General features: G+C 47.3%; 1 protein-coding gene across 2 annotated transcripts in view; it reads right to left on the reverse strand.

Annotated features, from left to right (window-relative positions):
• The window catches only part of ST3GAL5 (ST3 beta-galactoside alpha-2,3-sialyltransferase 5), a 49568-nt gene extending 34003 nt beyond the window's left edge, over window positions 1-15565 (reverse strand). The window contains exon 1 of one of the 2 annotated variants that reach the window (XM_082672050.1): window positions 15376-15565. In XM_082672050.1, coding sequence (XP_082528176.1) covers window positions 15376-15466 — 91 coding nt within the window. In that variant the 5' untranslated portion in view covers window positions 15467-15565. Of the gene's footprint in view, window positions 1-14828; window positions 14902-15375 lie in introns of those variants that run through there. The other variant, XM_082672051.1, reaches the window with a different exon arrangement.
• Between the last annotated feature and the right edge of the window lie 2459 nt (window positions 15566-18024).

Consider the following 18024-nt stretch of genomic DNA (forward strand, 5'->3'; position numbering starts at 1 on the left):
TTCACACACCAGCCTGCTGAGGCGGGTTCACAGGTGTGCATGGGGGAGGAAGGACCGCTTTCACTCCTGGATCCATGCAACTCAAGCAGATCACCTTAACCATCTCAGTCCATGCCCACCGGCAAAGGGTGCAAACCTCTGCTATATGGGACCTTCCTATTTCTGCTGGGTAGGCAGTGTCTCATTTCTATTTTAGGAATGTGAGATTTCACCCATGATGTCAAAACCACAACAAAAGTGCTGGTGAGAGCACTGATGCTGAGATCACGCTCAGACATCTCCCCAAAGCTTCTTTGTTCAATTTAATTGATCAATGCCTCCACCCGTCTCAGCCTGCGGTTCTCCAACCTGACCACGCACAAGAACCACTTGCTGCTGTAACATCCCCAGAATTTCCCACCTGGCAGGACCAGGTGAGGACACCAGATGTGCATTTTAAGCACGTTCCCCCGAGTTCTGTGGGTATGGCCCTTTAGGAACCCTTGCTCTCCAGCAAGCTTCTCACAGCTGCGATTAACAACAGATCTCAGCCTAAAGATTTTCAGATCCTCCTGCAAACTGCACAAAATTATGAGGACCTGTCTTCTGAGAAAGCAAATAAAAGTGTTGCTCTGCGAATATGTAGTCTACACTCTACTAATTTTGACCACCTACCAAGAGGCAAGCAACTGCAAGATGATTCTGAGGTATGCTTTTTAATCTACTTCTAATCAACTGGTATAGCTCCAATGCGGAGAATACATGATGACTATCATTCAATCGCCTGCTTTTTATATGTTTAAAATTGTTCAAGGCAATTAACTGAGCCCTCACAGTACGTAAACATTTTCCAAAATGAGAACATGCCCGGCAACTGCAGATGGTATTTCTCCAAGGCTTTACTGAAGTGACAAAAGATATTAACAGGACATCGACTGTTGCAGTGTCAAATCTGGAGCCCTCTCCCCGTCCCTGCACTCTCCTCACTCGCCTCTTCTCTCTGCTTCAGCCTAGCAGGCCTCCTGCTCTTCCTCAAGGGGTGGGGAGGCCATCCCCACTTCCACTTCAGGGTCTTCACTGGTGGTTCCCTCTGCCCCTCTTCCAGAAGGCTCCCTCCCGCACCATCTTTATCCTGGTTTTTATTCAAAAGTCGCCTCCTTGGGCTTCCCTGGTGGCGCAGTGGTTGAGAGTCCACCTGCCGATGCAGGGGACACGGGTTCGTGCCCCGGTCCGGGAGGATCCCTCATGCCATGGAGCGGCTGGGCCCATGAGCCATGGCCGCTGAGCCTGCGCGTCCGGAGCCTGTGCTCCGCGACGGGAGAGGCCACAACAGCGAGAGGCCCGCATACCGCAAAATAAATAAATAAATAAATAAAGTCGCCTCCTTGATCACCCTCTGTAGCACTGCATTCTCACCCTAAGCCCTGTGATTCACTTTCCTGCTTTACTTTACCTCATACACTCATTACGACCCGTACGTATTTGCCTACTGTCTGCTCTCCCCCCTAAAACATAAGATTCCTAGACTGTCAGTGTTGTTCACTGCTGTAACCTCAGAACCTAAAACAGTGCCTAGCATGTAAAAGGCACTTAAATACTTGAACGAATGAACCAATGAATAAATGAATGCACTGGTCAGCAGCCTGGACTCAGATCCCCACAGAAAAGCTAACCCAAACTCAGCAAGATCCTAACAGGAGGCAGATGTGAAGACCAGACCCTTCTATGCGTCCAGATATCACAATCATTGGTTATTTGTACAGTCTCCAGGGCACACCTGGCATACAGAGAACAGGGATAGGAATCCTTTTTCAAACAAGAATCACTGCGTGTGTATGGTGAGGAAGGGTGAGGAAGGGAGATAAATGATTGTCCCACTCACCACCAAGGAAATAAAAGAGCAACTGGAACAACACTTATATGTGGAATCTAAAAAAGCATAACTCGTAGAAACAGAGAGTAGAGTAGTAGTTAACAGGGGCCGGGGGGGTGGGTGGGAGAAATGGGGAGGTGTCAGTGCCCAGTTATAAGAATAAGTTCTGGGGATCTAATGCACAGCATGGTGATTATAGTTAGTAATACTGTATTTGCATACTTGAAAGTTGCTAAGAGAATAGATCTTAAATGTTCTCACCACAAAAAAAAAAAAAAAAAAAAACTATGTGAAGTAATGGATGTTTTAGCCAAGGCTATGGTGGTCATCATTTGGCAACATACGAGTGTATCAAGTCAACATGTTGTACAACTTAAATTCATACAATGTTATATGTCAATTATATCTCAATAAAGCTGAGGAAAAATCCAATAGAAATAAAAGAGAGACTGGATCTGTTTTGTTTTTCAAGAAAAGAGGGAGAAAATACTTAACTGTTTGGCTGTTGCCTGTGTCACGGTGGCCAAGTCACCTCTCTGAGGATGTCTGCTAACATGTAAGAAGCAGGTTGGGTGCTAATGAAGTTACACTCTGCCTGGGAAGCCTCTTTCGCAGGACAGCTGGAGGTCTATTCTCAACCAGGCAAATGTGTGCATTGGAGTTGGTTGACCAGATACCCGGGGATGCAGCAGGAGCGACGCCTTCTGGGACAACAGTGGTGGCGACATCAACAGGGAGTTGGAGAAAGAACCTTCCTGTCAGGTGAAACCACACTGAGTGGTCTCTATCCTGTATTCTATAAAACCAGTTCTGAAGAGAGCTCAGTGTTGCTGCAAATGATTCAGTAGCAACCCTGGAAAGGGCAGCCACTGAGAGCGCTGGCCTCTGATGCTACACTGGCCGCGGCACCATGATCTGGAGGCTTCTGGGTTTTAAAAACTTTATTTTTGGACATAATCTCAAACTTACAGAGAGACTGCAAGAAAACTACAAAGAATTCCCCTCACCCAGACTACCCACTTGTTACCATTCTACCACATTTGCTTGGTGATTCTATTATATGATGCACATACCACTTTTTTTTTTTTTCTTGCGGTACACGGGCCTCTCACTGTTGTGGCCTCTCCCGCCTCAACCACTGTGCCACCAGGGAAGCCGATACTACTTTTTTAACCACTTGAAAGTAAGCTGAGGACACAATGACTTTCACCCCTAAATATTTTAGTATTTCCTAAAAACAAGGACATTCCCAGACACAACTGCAGTATTATGATAAAAATCAGGAAATTACTGTTACTTTAATACTGTTCTCTAATTTAAAGACCTCAGACAAATTTCTTTAGCAGTCCCAATAATGGCCTCAGAGCAAAAACAGGATCACATGTGGCATTCAGCTGTCATATCTTTTTAGCCTCCTCTGATCTGAAAGAGTTCCTTTATCTTTCATGACTTTGGCCTTTTTTGAAAAGTACAGGCTAACCGTTTTGTAGAATGTCCCTCAGTGGAGATTTGTCCGTTTCTTCATGATTCAAGTTACACATTTCCGGCAGGAATGTCACAGAAGTGGTGCTCGTCCGTCTTGGTGCATTTTCTCAGGAGGCACCTGATGTTGCTTTGTCCCATTACTGGTGATGTTAAATCAATTGGTCAAAGTTGGGTAAGGCAGCGGGCTTCCCTGGTGGCGCAGCGGTTGAGAGCCCGCCTGCCAATGCAGGGGACATGGGTTCGTGCCCCGGTCCGGGAGGATCCCACATGCCGCGGAGCGGCTGGGCCCGTGAGCCATGGCCGCTGAGCCTGCGCGTGTGGAGCCTGTGCTCTGCAACGGGAGAGGCCACAACAGTGAGAGGCCCGCGTACCGCAAAAAAAAAACAAAAAACAAAAAAAACGGATTCTGGCTCCACTATTAACGGCAATTTGCTTCATGTTTCTGAGCTTCTGTTTCCTCCTCTATGAAATGGAAATAAAAGTAGCATCTACTTCATAGTGTTGCTATGAACATGAGATGCCTAATACATGAAAGTGCTTAGACGTGTCCCAGGCACGGAAGAGGTACTCAGGCATTGGTGGCTGTCTTCCATCAAGGGCGTGCTTCAAGCCTGCACTACCGTCGGCTGGCAGTGTGACCATGACCTTTCACCTCTCTTGGTCCCAGATGTCTCATCTGCAAAATGTTGGTGGCACCTGTGTAATTGCTTCGCGGTATTGTTGGGATAGTAAACTGGAAAAGTTCTGCACGCACGTAAGATTTCAATTTGTTCTTAGTGGCCCCTTCTTTTTCCATTACAGTCAACAGCGTGGTAAAGGTCTCTTTTCCTGAGAGAGGATGCTGAGTGCTGGACACAGTGCTCAGGCCCAGCCTAGGCATCCACTGGTCACCATGTTGGACTCAATGCAAGTAACCAAGGCACCCAGGGAGATGCACTTCTTGGATCCTCCCAGGGCTCGTGAATGAGTCCAGAGCCTGGTTTTCTGTCTCTCCTTTTCTCAATTAGGGAAACAGTTGAGCACTGTGTGTTCTTTTTCAGGTCTCCACAAGCCCTGGGGGTGGGGGGAGGAGAAGAGAGGAGACAGGAAGAAACTCTCCCTGTAAAACTTGGCTTTGACAGAATAGCTTCCAGTTGCCTTGAAATCCAATCTTCTTTTGAACTTGAATTTGCCATCAGTCACATTCTTGGAAGGCAATGAGCTCCAGCCCCAGTCCTGACAGTTGGGAGGGATAATACCTTTCCAAGAACCCCACTCCTGGTGTGGTAGAAGCTGACCGCCAGCTAACGCTTCTTCTCACCTGCTCAGGGAGAGTGGAATGTCATGGACTTCAGCTCTGAGAGACCCTACAGACATCCTATGATCTGGTTCAGGAGAGAAAGTGCTCTCTTTCTACCTACTGTCTCTAGAACTGAGGGATAGTTTGATATCTCTTTCATACACTGTTATTGAATTCTCAAATGCTTGGCTTCCCCACTGCAACCAACAAAACTTGACTTCAGGCTGGCATTCACTAACTCATGAATTAATTAATTCAACAAATGTGTATTCAGTACCTACCATGGGTTCTAGGCATTTGAAGAACAGTGGACAAAATGAACAAAACACCTGCTCTCCGTCAAGTTCACCCCCAACACTTAGCCAACCAGCAAAAATCAGGACTGAAATCTGTCAGAGAGAAAGACTTGGACCACAAGTCAGAAGATCCAGGTCTGAGAGAGAGAGAGAGCTTTACCATGTAAAAGACGTCTGACACCAGATATACCACTTAGGTTCCCCGAGCCTCAATTTCTCATCTATAATGGGCATTGTATGGCCTGCTCATCCCCTGTCCTTGCAATGATAAAATGAAGGGAAATAAGTGAACTCATTTTGTATGCTGCAACATTGCATGCCAACTGGTCCAGTACAGATCTACCATGCCAACGCAAACTTTTTATTTGGTTACGGAAGGAACGTTTCTTGAGCACCTACTACGTACCCCGCATTTGGAATACAAGGATGAAGAAGATACGGCCCCTGCCTTCCAGTAGAGGAGACACACACAAAGCAGTTGGTTATACAGCTGTGTGATGAAAGCAGTGATGAAGCCATCCAAGAGAACCATGGGAGAGTAGAGGAGGGGGTCTAGCCCCATCCTCGGGTGACGAGGATGATGGGACACTTGAGCTGAATCTTAAACGACACATTGGAGGTAGCCAGATGAAGAGAGTGGGAGGGGAGGGGGATATGCTTGGTAAAAAGGTGCTGAGAACAGAAGAATGGAAACCAATGACAGCTCAGTCCTGTGGTTCTCAGGCATTGAGTATTGACAGGAAGTGATGGAAGAACAGCTGGCTACAGGAATGAGCTTCTGGAAGGCCTTGTCTACCATGGTGATGTGTTGGGGTATATTCTCTAAACAGCAGGGAAACATTAAAAGGCTTTGAGCAAGGACGTCAAAGCATCAGCTCTAGGTTTTAGTTACTGGTAGTTGTGTGACAGATTGGCTGAAGGGGCACCTGCAGAGGTTGTGCGACAAGAATATTGCTGTAGGGCTTCCCTGGTGGCGCAGTGGTTGAGAGTCCGCCTGCCGATGCAGGGGACACGGGTTCGTGCCCCGGTCCGGGAAGATCCCACATGCCGCGGAGCGGCTGGGCCCCTGAGCCATGGCTGCTGAGCCTGCGCGTCCGGAGTTGGTGCTCTGCAGCAAGAGAGGCCACAACAGTGAGAGGCCCGCGTACCGCAAAAAAAAAAAAAAGCTGTGTAAGGCAAGTTTAACTACTGTCAAGTTACTCTTTTCCCTTTGTAATTAATAAGTAACTTGATGGGAGATACTTAGAGACTAAGTAATTACCCTGTTCCTCATCCAATCTACTGGTTTCAGCACCCAGGATAAGGATACAATTCTGTGTGAGGTCAAGCAAGGTCAAAGTTCAGGAAAAAAATCCAGGGCTGGTTGAAGCAGTAGCTGATGAGCAAGACGTAGCATTGAGACGCCTCTACCAGACTTAATTCAAATAACCACAAGGTGTGTTCACTCTTTGCTATTAAGAAAAAAACACCTCTAGATTTGCTTTGGAGAGTATACCATGAGTGCCTATGACTGTGCTATTTTCTCTTACGTTGAGTCATGCCTGCTGGACACAGCCGTTCATTTACAAGTGTCCAGTGGCAACACCCAGGTTCAGAGGGCTGACAGCTACCCATCCTCCTGTGGAGGCCTGGTTCTCCAGGGGCAATGCTGAGGGGTCAGCTCGGTGATTTCTGGTCCGCTGTGGCATGGCACAGGGAGCTATATTCAAAAACAAAACTCCAACTCTCCCTTGCCTTATATTAAAGCACAATCAGGTTTAGGAACTCCGAGTTGGATTATTCAAGAAACGTTAAAAAAAACAACAACAACAACTCTGTTACCGCAAAGTTAGAAACTTCAGAGAGAACATTTTGAAATCACACACCGGTCGTTACACTACAGTGCAGTGATATCCACTGCTAACATTCTGGTCTATATTCCATCTGCCTTTCCTCTTGGCGTATGTATATTTTATCAGGTTTGGGATCATATTACCTATACTAGCCCTCTTCAGGCTGGGTCCACTGGAGATTAAGCCCTACAGAAAAGGATTTGAGTGTCTATTTTCTTTCAAGATTTTTTTTTTTTTTGACGTGGACCATTTTTAAAGTCTTCATTGAATTTGTTACAATATTACTTCTGTTTTACGTTTTGGTTTTCCAGCTGCGAGACATGTGGGATCCTAGCTCCCTGACCAGGGATCAAACCCTCACCCACTGCCCTGGAAGGTGTGAAGTCTTAACCACTAGACCGCCAGGGAAGTCCCTGAGTGTCTATTTTCTTAATTCTCCCAAGGATGGTATATAACTAGAATCACTCCAGAAGCACAGGAGAGAAGTTCATTCATAGTATACAATGGTGACCTTAGCGCATTAGGGCTTAATTCTCTTGTAGAGCCCCAGCTGGGGAGGGCTGGTCTGTACTGCTGTATAATTTCCTTTGTTCACCTAATAATCCTTTAAACAGACATTTAATAAGCATACACCAAGCACTGGGAATATAAAGAAAACTAAGACACAGCCTTTCTCTTGAAATGAAAAACCCAGCTAGGGAAAGCAAAAAATAGTTAACTACTCAAAATGCCAAATAACAGAGGAACCTGGAGAGCCCCGGGCCAAGGGACCACTAGCTCCATCAGACGAAATCAAGGAGGCCTCCCTGAGGACATGATGTGTAAACAGATCTTTGAGGGATAGGCAAGACCTCAGAGACAGAAAGAAGAGAGAGCAGGCACTCTGGATGGAAGGAAGGACATGTCAAGATGCCCAGAGAGGGCTGCTCAGGCCAGGTCACAGGGGACCTGGGGGAAAGTGGCAGAAGATGTGACAAAGAAGGAACCAGGCCCTCCCAACTGGCCCCAGAGGAGGAAGCGGCCTTAAGTGGTTCTTAAGCAGGGGGGCGGAGAGCTCACACTGGGATGTAGGAGGCGACGGGACGGAGTGGTCAAGGGGCTGCTGTGACCACCGCAGCCAGGGGTGATGGGGCAGCTGAGCCAGAGCAGGGACGGCGAGATGGGGGCCGACAAGAGTGGTGGAGGAAGAAGAGGCCACGGAACTTGGTGACTGAGCTGGCAGGGGCTGTTCTTGTCGCACCCAGCCAGCCGAGATCCGGCCTGCATAACAAATTCAGGCCGCTAACGGGAGAAAAAAAAGAAAAAAAATAGCAAAGTATGCAAGAAGGCTCCACCAGCTGCCACCATTCCACCATCCGCTGAGATGATTTCCCGGCGGAGGTGTGGGCACCCATCAAAGAGGAGGAGGCCAGAGGGAATAAGACGGGACACTGGGATAAACTGAGGAAACTGCCCAGAGAACTGCCTGTCCTCCTTGGGCCCCACCAAGCTCTAACAAAACACCTTACGTAACAGCTCTCTGGCGGTGGGCCTCCACGTGACAGCAAATTAGACGAGCAGAATATGCTACAGCAGAGCACGTCTGTGGCAACCTCATGAGTGCCATAAATAAAGCCAAATCTAGAAGCTGCCTTTTTAACGGGAGATTTCCCTCTTAATCTAAAGGAAATACAAGGAGTCAGGCTGAATAAAGAATACTTAACAGGAGAAAGTGAAAGTCAGTAGAATGAACAGTTAACAAAAGCAACTCCGGGACCCAACAGAAACAAGCTCCAAAATGGCGACCTTCCCCCAAACAGGAGCATAAAGGGAAACACCAGGTAGATGATGGAAAAGTGAGTGTGCAAATTCTAAAATAACCAAGACCCCACCCCAGAAAGAAAGGGTGAGGATATGGCTTCTTAAGGTTTGGGATTATGAAGAGACATCCCCAAACAGGACCTTAGCAATAGTCCTCAGGGAGCAGCTGGCTGGTCAATGGGGAAGGGAAGGTGGAGGATTCGATAGGCAGTTGATACACTAATCCGGTACAGTGGTCCCTCAGTATCCAGAGGAAATTGGTTCCCGGACCCCCCCTTGGATACCATATCCATGGATGCTCAAGTCCCTTATGTTAAACGGTGCAGTATTTGCATATAACCTATGCACATCCTCCCGTATACTTTATTTATTTTTCTTTTTTTTTGCGGTACGCGGGCCTCTCACTGTTGTGGCCTCTCCCGTTGCGGAGCACAGGCTCCGGACGCGCAGGCTCAGCGGCCACGGCTCACGGGTCCAGCCGCTCCGCGGCATGCGGGATCTTCCCGGACCGGGGCACGAACCCGTGTCCCCTGCATCGGCAGGCGGACTCTCAACCACTGCGCCACTGGGGAAGCCCCCCTCCCGTATACTTTAAATCATCTCTAGATTACTTATAATACCTAATACAATGTAAATGCTATGTATGTAGTTGACACTATGCGGCAAACTCAAGCGTTGTTTTTCGGAACTTTCAAGAAAGTTTCCGTTTTGAGTATTTCTGAGCCACAGTTGGTTGATACGGAGGGCTGGCTGTATTCAATAACCCTCTTTGTTCTACTGGAACAGAAGAACCATACTAGTCATGTAAAACCCCAAATCCATTACCAGAAAGTGGTAATGACCCCAGAAAAGGAACTGGAGGGACAGCGACAGGGAACAACCTGGAGGCTGACAGGCCCTGGCAGTTGAGAGACTTGAAAGAGAGGGAGCAAACACAGGAGACAAAGGAAAGTTTTGTTTGGGTCGCTTTAAGCCCAGAATAAGTTAAGCATGTTTGAGTTCCTAAAACTGACAACATGTATTTAGGTCTGTAAGAGGCATGGTTAAAACATACAGTTGCCTTTCACACCCCAATCACATGTCCCTTTTACTCTCTGCTCCAAAAATTTGGGAAACCAGCACTTGGGCAAGCTCCCAAACAGGCATACTGTCATTCACGTAACCCCGTTTTTAAACAGGCAGGGAGTACGTGCCTGGGGGTAGAGCAAGAAGCAACACAGAAACAGCCTCTTCTAAAAGCTCTCATCTCATTTTCAAAATCAGACAAGTAGATCTAACACCAATGTAATTATTTTCCTCATTTTTCTTTTTAACTCACTCTACATTGGACATGAGGGCAGTGTCAGGAGGTATTTTACATTTGGAGGACGTGTGTATGTGTGTGTTTGGGAGGGGCTTAGAAAAGGCTCACCCCCACCCCAGGAAAAGAATGGGTAGGACTTGCTGGGGGTGGGGAGACAGGTGCCGCCTGAGCAGGGACAGTAGGCACTGAGGGGAGTTTCTGAAGGTCTAGCCCCAGAGGGAACAACGTACCCAGAGGCTGGGAAAGGAAGCAGGTCATGCCATGGTGGGTTGGAATTTTATCCTAAGATAAAAGAAGCAACTGGGGGTTGGGGTGTGGATTTGAACTGGAATTGGAGTTTGGAGAGACCTCTCTTGAGGCAGGACTGGAGACGGGGAAGTCCTTTTGTGAGGCAGGACCAGTGAGGAGGCTGTCGTGGAGACCCAGCAGAGTGACAATGCTGTGCCTGGAAACGCAGGAACCTGGACCAGGGAACAGAGCTGCCTCAGCCACCTCAGATCATCCTCTTAGGAGCCCTTCTGAGGGGTGGGGTAGGAATGTCCTGTACACTGCAAAGACAGGGATGCATTTGCCTCATCTGCGCCCTCCAGGCCAGACTGCCTGAGTCTGGATCCCGGCTCTGTCCCCTCGAGTTTCTTAGTTTCTTAACCTCCCTGAGCCTCAATATCCTCATCTGTAAAATGGGGATAATAATGGTACCAAACTCATATGGCTTTTGTGAAAATTAAAAGAACATATATATATATATATATATACATATATATATATACACACACACACACATATACGTAACATGTCTAAAACAGGTAAGGACAAAGTGAGTCAGTAGAGCATTTATCTTTGTTTCTGTCCTATGTTTTGTAGCATGTGGGTTTGTTGGGGGGGGGTGCTTATAAGATTTTCAAAAAGAGCCACCCTCTGCTAACCACAAAACACTCTTAGATTCCCATGACCCTCGATTCACTTGGCAGATAACTGAACCCCACCACTGTTAGCTCTGACTGTCCTGTTTATCACCACAGATCTCCTCAACATTTACAGGAGGCGAAGACACCATAGTCACGTGTGGCTGCTGAGTAATTCAGACATGGCCAGACCACATTGAGATGTGCGCTAATAAAAGTATAAGATACACACAAGGCTTTGAAGACTTAGTTTGACCAGAAGAATGTAAAATAGCTCAATAACAATTTTTATATTGATTTCATAATATATTATACATATTGGGTTAACTAAAATATATTATTAAAATTAAGTCACCTTTTTTTAAAAAATTCCTTCCTTCTAACTCCTTGGATTTATTTTAATTGCTGTGTTCCTAACTTCTTCCTAATTTAGCTGACTAGCTCATTAGTTTTTGACTATTTTCTTGCTAATATGAGTAATTAAGACTGTGTATTTCTCTTTAAATACTGATTTAGTTGCATCCCACAAGCCTTACGTGTACAATTCATTCTACAAGTTTTTTTTTTTTTTTTGCGGTAAGCGGGCCTCTCACTGTTGTGGCCTCTCTCGCTGCAGAGCACAGGCTCCGGACGCGCAGGCTCAGCGGCCATGGCCCACGGGCCCAGCCGCTCCGCGGCATGTGGGATCCTCCGGGATCCGGGCACGAACCCGTGTCCCCTGCATCGGCAGGCGGACTCTCAACCACTGCGCCACCAGGGAAGCCCCATTCTACAAGTTTTGATTTATATATTTTCATTGTTATTACTTCTTTATCTTTCAAATTCAAAATTTTTAATTTTTAAAATTATATTCTTAAATTGATACATAATTTAGTTTCACTGTGTTCAGAGAACTTGGTCAATACGATACCGATTATTTTAAATGTTAGGACTTACTTTATGACCTGGTATATGTTCGATTTTTGTAAACATATAATCTTCACTTGCTGGAACTATGTTTTCTATTTAATCAGTTTGATCAAGCTTATTAATTGTGTTGCTTGTTGAATCAATCCCTTATTGGAAAAAAAAAATCCCTTACTGGTTTTTAGTAAGCTTGTTCTATCAATTACGGAAAGAGATATGCTAAAATCTCTCACTATTACGGCAGGTTTGTCAACTTTTTCTGTCATTCTGTCACTTTTTACTTTATACAGTTTGAAGCTGTGTCATTAGGTTAGAAGAATAAGCATAAGAGTTAGAAGGTTTTTTTTTATCTTCCTGGGAAACTGAAACTTTGATCCACTGGTTTCCTTTTAATTTTTTAAATGTAGCTACTAGAAAAATTTTAATTATATACATGGCTTGGGTTATATTTCCGTTGGACAGAGCTGGTCTAGAGGAAGAATAAGCAAGGAAACCAGCTACCAAATCCTGGGCGACTAAGGACTTGACTGCAGAAAATGACAAGCAAAGAGAGGAGAGTACTGGCAGCCCTGTAAAAGTACCACAACTCTGTTCTCCTCTCTTGCTGCTGAAGTCTAGATTGGAAATGAGAACAAGACGCTTGTGAAAAGCAGAAAGGAGTTGATGAACTCAATACATATAAGCCTTTAATTATGAAAATGACACCTAGTCTTAAAGGCAGACTTCATGTTCAAAACACAACCTACTATTCCATCAAAACAAATTTGTTATTTGTATCACTTTTTCCCTGTTTAAATTAATCAAATCATACCACCTGATTCTGAACTATTAATTCCAGATATTTAAAACTGGAAAAGGGGAAGAATTCATGGGTGTAAGGCGTTGATGAACCATCCAGTAACTTAATCCTGGATGTTCTTCCACACGCTAAAGGGGGAACAAAAATGTCTTGCTGAGTTTGGAAAATCTGTTGAACAGTAGTATACTTATGCCTACTTTCCTAGTATGTATGCTCTACTTAGAAAAACAAAGAAAAAGCTGTCCAGGTAAGGAAAGCCTGGTAGCGTCCTTGTAGCCCTCCAACCTCGTTTTTCTCCCGCTCCCCATCCCTCTTCCTCACTCCCCCTCTGCACGTGTGCTCAAGCTGGGTCTCTCTCCCCGGACAGCCTGCGTGTCACCAACCACAGTCATGCAGTCATGGCTCCCTCCCACACTAGGCCATTGATTCACCCACTTCTGGATGCCTTTGCTAACTTATACCCCTCATACCGATCCAGCCCTTGCTTCTCCTTCCTCAGCAGTTAGGGAAGTTCGTTCCATCATTAATGTGTGTATACTCCCAGTTGCTTTAATTCTGCCAAGGCTTCCCAGCTAGACCAAAAACATAGAGCATGCTCTCTGGGAGTGTCTCCACAGGCAGTTCAGATTAAATCGCTTCTCAGGAACTAGCAAGGTGTGGAAAGTGAGGTTTGACCCTCTTCCAAGACTAGCCCTTCCGCCCTCAGCACCTGGATGACTCACACAGAGGACCCAGAACCTTTTTTACTGTCCCATTCACCTCCCAAGAGCCAACCTGCTAGATAAACTCCTGCCAAACAGACCAGCAGGGAAAGCAGGGAAGGACTGAAGGAGACACATCAAAGAACAAAGGGTTTGTTCTTATCCTGTCTTGAATATAGTCTTAAAATTCAATACTACTACTCAGCCATAAAAAAGAACGAAATAATGCCATTTGCAGCAACATGGATAGACCTAGAGATTGTCATACTAAGTGAAGTCAGACAAATATCATATAATATCACTTATATGTGGAATCTAAAAAAATGGTACAAATGAACTTATTTACAAAACAGAAATAGAGTCACAGATGTAGAAAAGAAACTTATGGTTACTAAAGGGGGTGGGGGGAGGGATAAACTGGGAGATTGGGATTGACATATACACGCTACCGTATATACAACAGATAACTAATAGGGACCTACTGTATAGCACAGTGAACTCTACTCAGTACTCTGTAATAACCTATATGGGAAAAGAATCTAAAAAAGTGTGGATATATGTACATGTATAACTGATACACTTTGCTGTACAGCAGAAATTAACACAACATTGTACATCAACTATACTCCAATAAAAATTAAATTACAAAAATTCAATACTAATCTATTGTGGTAATATGAAACAATTTGGCAGTCTGTGCCAAAATTATCAGCATTTTCCAAATAGGTAGTCATAAATGTGCATTTTTAGAATTTCTGCCTGTTGGCCCTCTCCGTCTTCTACAAACACCTTCGTGCCTTCCCACCTCACCCATTTCTTTTCTCGCCTAGAGGAAGACACAGCTACTAATCGTAACCAAGGTTCATTTTATCTTACAGAAACAGCGGCACTCAGACAACGGAAAGACACATGAAAAGGCTAACGACATTCCAGTCACAGGGCTCTGCCAGTTCACATTAGTCTCTCCTTGTCCCAGCACTGACTGGAATTTAGGTGATCCCCTGCTCTACGACTAGAAATTTAAGACATTCTTCTAAACCATCAAGCTTTCAGGATTATGTGAGTGAAACCACAACCCATCCTGACAGTTTTGAGTTTGTGCCCCTTCACTCAACAGACAGGATTCCTCTTCCAGGTTCAGGATAGCGCAACTCTTCTGTGGAAGAGGATTACCAAGAGAAGGGCTCCGCTTAACACCAGAGGGCAGGAGATGCGTCTCCTTTCTCTTTGTAATCCCAGCACCCAGCATGGTGCGTGGCCTAATGAGCAGGCAACCCGAGGGTGCCAGATGAAGGGTAGCAGGTAAAACCATTTTCCCTTTTAAATGAACAATACCTAATGAAGCAACGTCGTAAACATGAATTAAGACATGAGGACATAAATTTGTCTTTCAAGTCAGCTAATGATTCTGCAGGACCCTCTTCATCGGTCAACACATTTTGCAGTCAGAACCACAGAACCAGGGGCCTGAAAGGGGCCTTGGCCATCAGCAGGTCAAACCTCCCAGTACAGATCAGGAGATGGAGTCCTACAGGGGGATCAGTGTCCGCCAAGGTCACCCACCTGATGTGGGGTTGGGCAGGACCCCTCGCCTCTTCCTATTCGAAGATGCTCCCCGAAAATCTTGCATTACTTACACACTAAAGGCTCATATGAATGCCACTGCTTACAATTCAGGAGAAACCAAAGGTCACCAAAACGTGTCTCTTCCGCAGGGCTGGCCGCATTGAGGAAGCAGGGAAGATCACTGGCGAATTTCTACCTGCAGACACCGCACGCTTTCCCGATGGATGCAAAGGTCAGTTTCCGGAGCTGCTAGTCATAGGGTCCCCCAATTCTGTCCCGGGGAAATGAGTCAACTCTGCTCTCCTGGGCTCGGAAGCTTCCAGCAATGAATTAAACCCCAAGTCGATGTGAAAGACTGAGGGGAAAGGGACACCGCGCCTGGACCCCACGTCCCGGTCGTTCACCCCTCCGCCTCCACCGCGTCCACACTTGCCCGGGCCGCGGCGCCTCCCGCCGGTCCACTCCGCGCGAGGCCACGACTCCCAGCCCGCGCCCCCGCCAGGCGCGTTTTGGGGAACCGTGCCCTGGGCGCTGCCCGCGGGGGTTTGGGCGGAGTCTCCGGGCCCAGCCACGCGGGGGCAGGGACGGATCTGAGCCGCCGCCCCCTGCCCGCGGGCCCCGCTACGCAGAGGAGGGGGCTGCGCCACGTACCTCGACCGGCAGGTGCCGCCGCCGCCGCCGCCGCCTTGGTCCGCGGCTGTAGGGGACGCCGCTCCGCGCCGCCCTCCGCCTTCGTCCGCATATTAGGGAGGGGGCGCCAGCCTGCCACCAGTCCTGGGCCCGGCGCCCCGGCCCGCCCCCTGCGCCGCGCTAGCGCCCATTCAGTCCCGGACCGTCCGCTCCCCAGCTCAGATGCGGAGGAGGGGCGTGGGGCGGGGCCTGGAGTCACGAGGACACGAGAACCAATCGGAGCGCGCGAGGGCCCCAGAGGCTGCCCTGCTCCACCGATGCTCAATCCTCCACCCTGAGGGCTTAGGGGAACTGGCCACCCCCAGCCAGACGCCCGTAGCTGGAAACGCGCTTGGCTGTGTGCTGGCCCGGGTGAGGGTCCCGGGCACCCACCGCCCTCTGGATCTCTGCGTGCGGTTAGATGGCGAAGGAACAAAAGGTGTTTATAGGCTGGTTATAGGCTTTTACTGCACAGAGGACTCGTAGATGCGGAGCCGCTGAATGAAGGGGCTTTATGTAGTCACGTGCTTTATTCTCTAGGACGGACCCGCAGGCAATACTGGTTTGGAGTTCCTGGAGCCCTCGACACAATGAGAGCAGCCTGAGTGTGTCTGGGCATTTGCCGAACAGCTTTCTGTTGTTCCACGTATCAGAAAAAATCGAGGGAGCACTAGTTTCACAGATGGGTAATTAAGACCCAGAGAGCAGAAGTGAGTCACCCTAAATCATTAGGGCATTTAGTGGCAGAGCCAGGATCAGAACCTGTGCTTGGATCTCCCATTTCCATAACTCCGGAGTCCCCCTCGATTCTGGAGCGGAAGTGTCATACAATTTTTAAAAGTGTGAATATTAGTGAATCCCCAAATTCAGGAATTAAGAGGACTTGAAAGCACGGATATGTTATTTCTTTAACACAGGCAGGTGTGTATAATGCGCCTGGTACATTGCTGTGCCGTAGGACTTGTTGACTCTTCAGTAAAGTCAGTGAAGTTGATCTGCTCTCATAATTTCCTTTCGGGTTGGTGAGCACAGAGCATCGCAGTCGTGTGCCTGTGATACCGGTTCCAGTTCCCGTTTGAAAAAGAAGATCCTAGACAAGGAGCAAAATACATTTGCGTGCACCGAGAGTCCTGTCACTCTTTTTGTTCAACAGCTTGCACACGGTTTGTATAGCTCCAGACTCTCTTTGGAGCTGTCTGTGTTCTTCCCTGGGTGGGGGCAGGGGTGCTGGGGGGAAAAAAAAATTGTGGTATCTGGGTAACAAAATCAGAAGGAAATCTCGGAGATGAAGGGTTGGAAGGACTCTGCCTTCACACCTTTCAGAGGGATTTTGTAGTAAAATGTTTCTGGATTATTTTAATTTGAAGACACTTGAGCATTTTGAAAATGTTGGAGGAAAAGCTGTCACTAGGAGATCTGAATCCAGTGTATTGGCCAAGGCTGGCCAACAGAGCAGCAGCCTAGCTCCCTGTTGTCTCCGGGGTCAGTGACAGCTGCAAGGAAAATGCTGAGCACCTCCCCCTCCTCTCTTGGAGACCAGCAGAGGCCTGCCTGATTATCAGATACTCTTTACCTCTACTTGCCTCAGCGGCTTTTCCCCTTTTCTCCCAGATACTGCTTGTCCATAAAGCCAGGCCTTGTTTGGAAGTATTTATTTAGAGCAGGAACAGTTGACCTTCCAGTCAATCCACCACTAGCAGAACCATGATGAGGCCTTATCACCACCACTGTCCTCTCCTGGACAGGACCCTCATCCATCCACCTCCGCATTTCAGCCAGCCCTGAGGCAGGCATGGCCCAGACACCCTTTATGGCTGGCACGGGGGTCAGCAGTACTCTGGCTTGGAGGGTAGAGAGAGAAGCTGACCCACTTGTGCAGCAAGACAAGCTGTGCCCTAAACATCCTTTCCACTGCCCGCAGGGTCACCCTTAGTTACTTTTGGCCACACCACAGGGCATGCAGGATCTTAGTTCCCCGGCCAGCATCTAACCTGCACCCCATGCAGTGGAAGCACAGAGTCTTAACCACGGGACCGCCAGGGGAGTCCCTGCCACGCTTACTGTTCAGGGTTAAGACAGAGATCCCCAAACGGTAGATGAGAATCAGCCACTGGATCTCAAAGCCTCAACTAGAATCTCTTCAAGTCAGTGACTGGTCTCAGAAAAGCCTTTGGACCCTGACTAGAAAAATGGTGGGGCTATTTGTGAATCTGGGACAGCACCCATGATTTTGTAATTTGTTAGTTCCTTATGCTCATTACTTTGGTCATTCTTCTAGCAGGCACTGACCCCAACATCCATCCCATCTTCCCTCTCTGTGATGCAACATATGGTTTAGGTAAGTCTGCCCCACTCTTAGCTCTATGACTGGGCTGCGATTGGTGGTTCTCAAAGTATGGTCCGCAGACCCTTGGCTGGGGAGGGGCGGGGGTGGGGATCGGATCCCTGAGGACCTTTCAGAGTATCTCTGAAGTCAAAATTATTTCATTATAATCTAAGACTTTATTTACCTTTCTCACTGATGGTGCAAAAGCAAAGGTGTGCAAAAGGTATGCAACTGTAGTAGTATTTTCACCACCACACGTTCATGGTGAAAAAAAAATGCGGTTTCATTTAAGAATGTTCTTGATG

Source organism: Grampus griseus (assembly GCF_964374135.1).
Source record: "Grampus griseus genome assembly, chromosome: 15".
In the NCBI taxonomy this organism is placed as follows: Eukaryota; Metazoa; Chordata; class Mammalia; order Artiodactyla; family Delphinidae; genus Grampus; species Grampus griseus.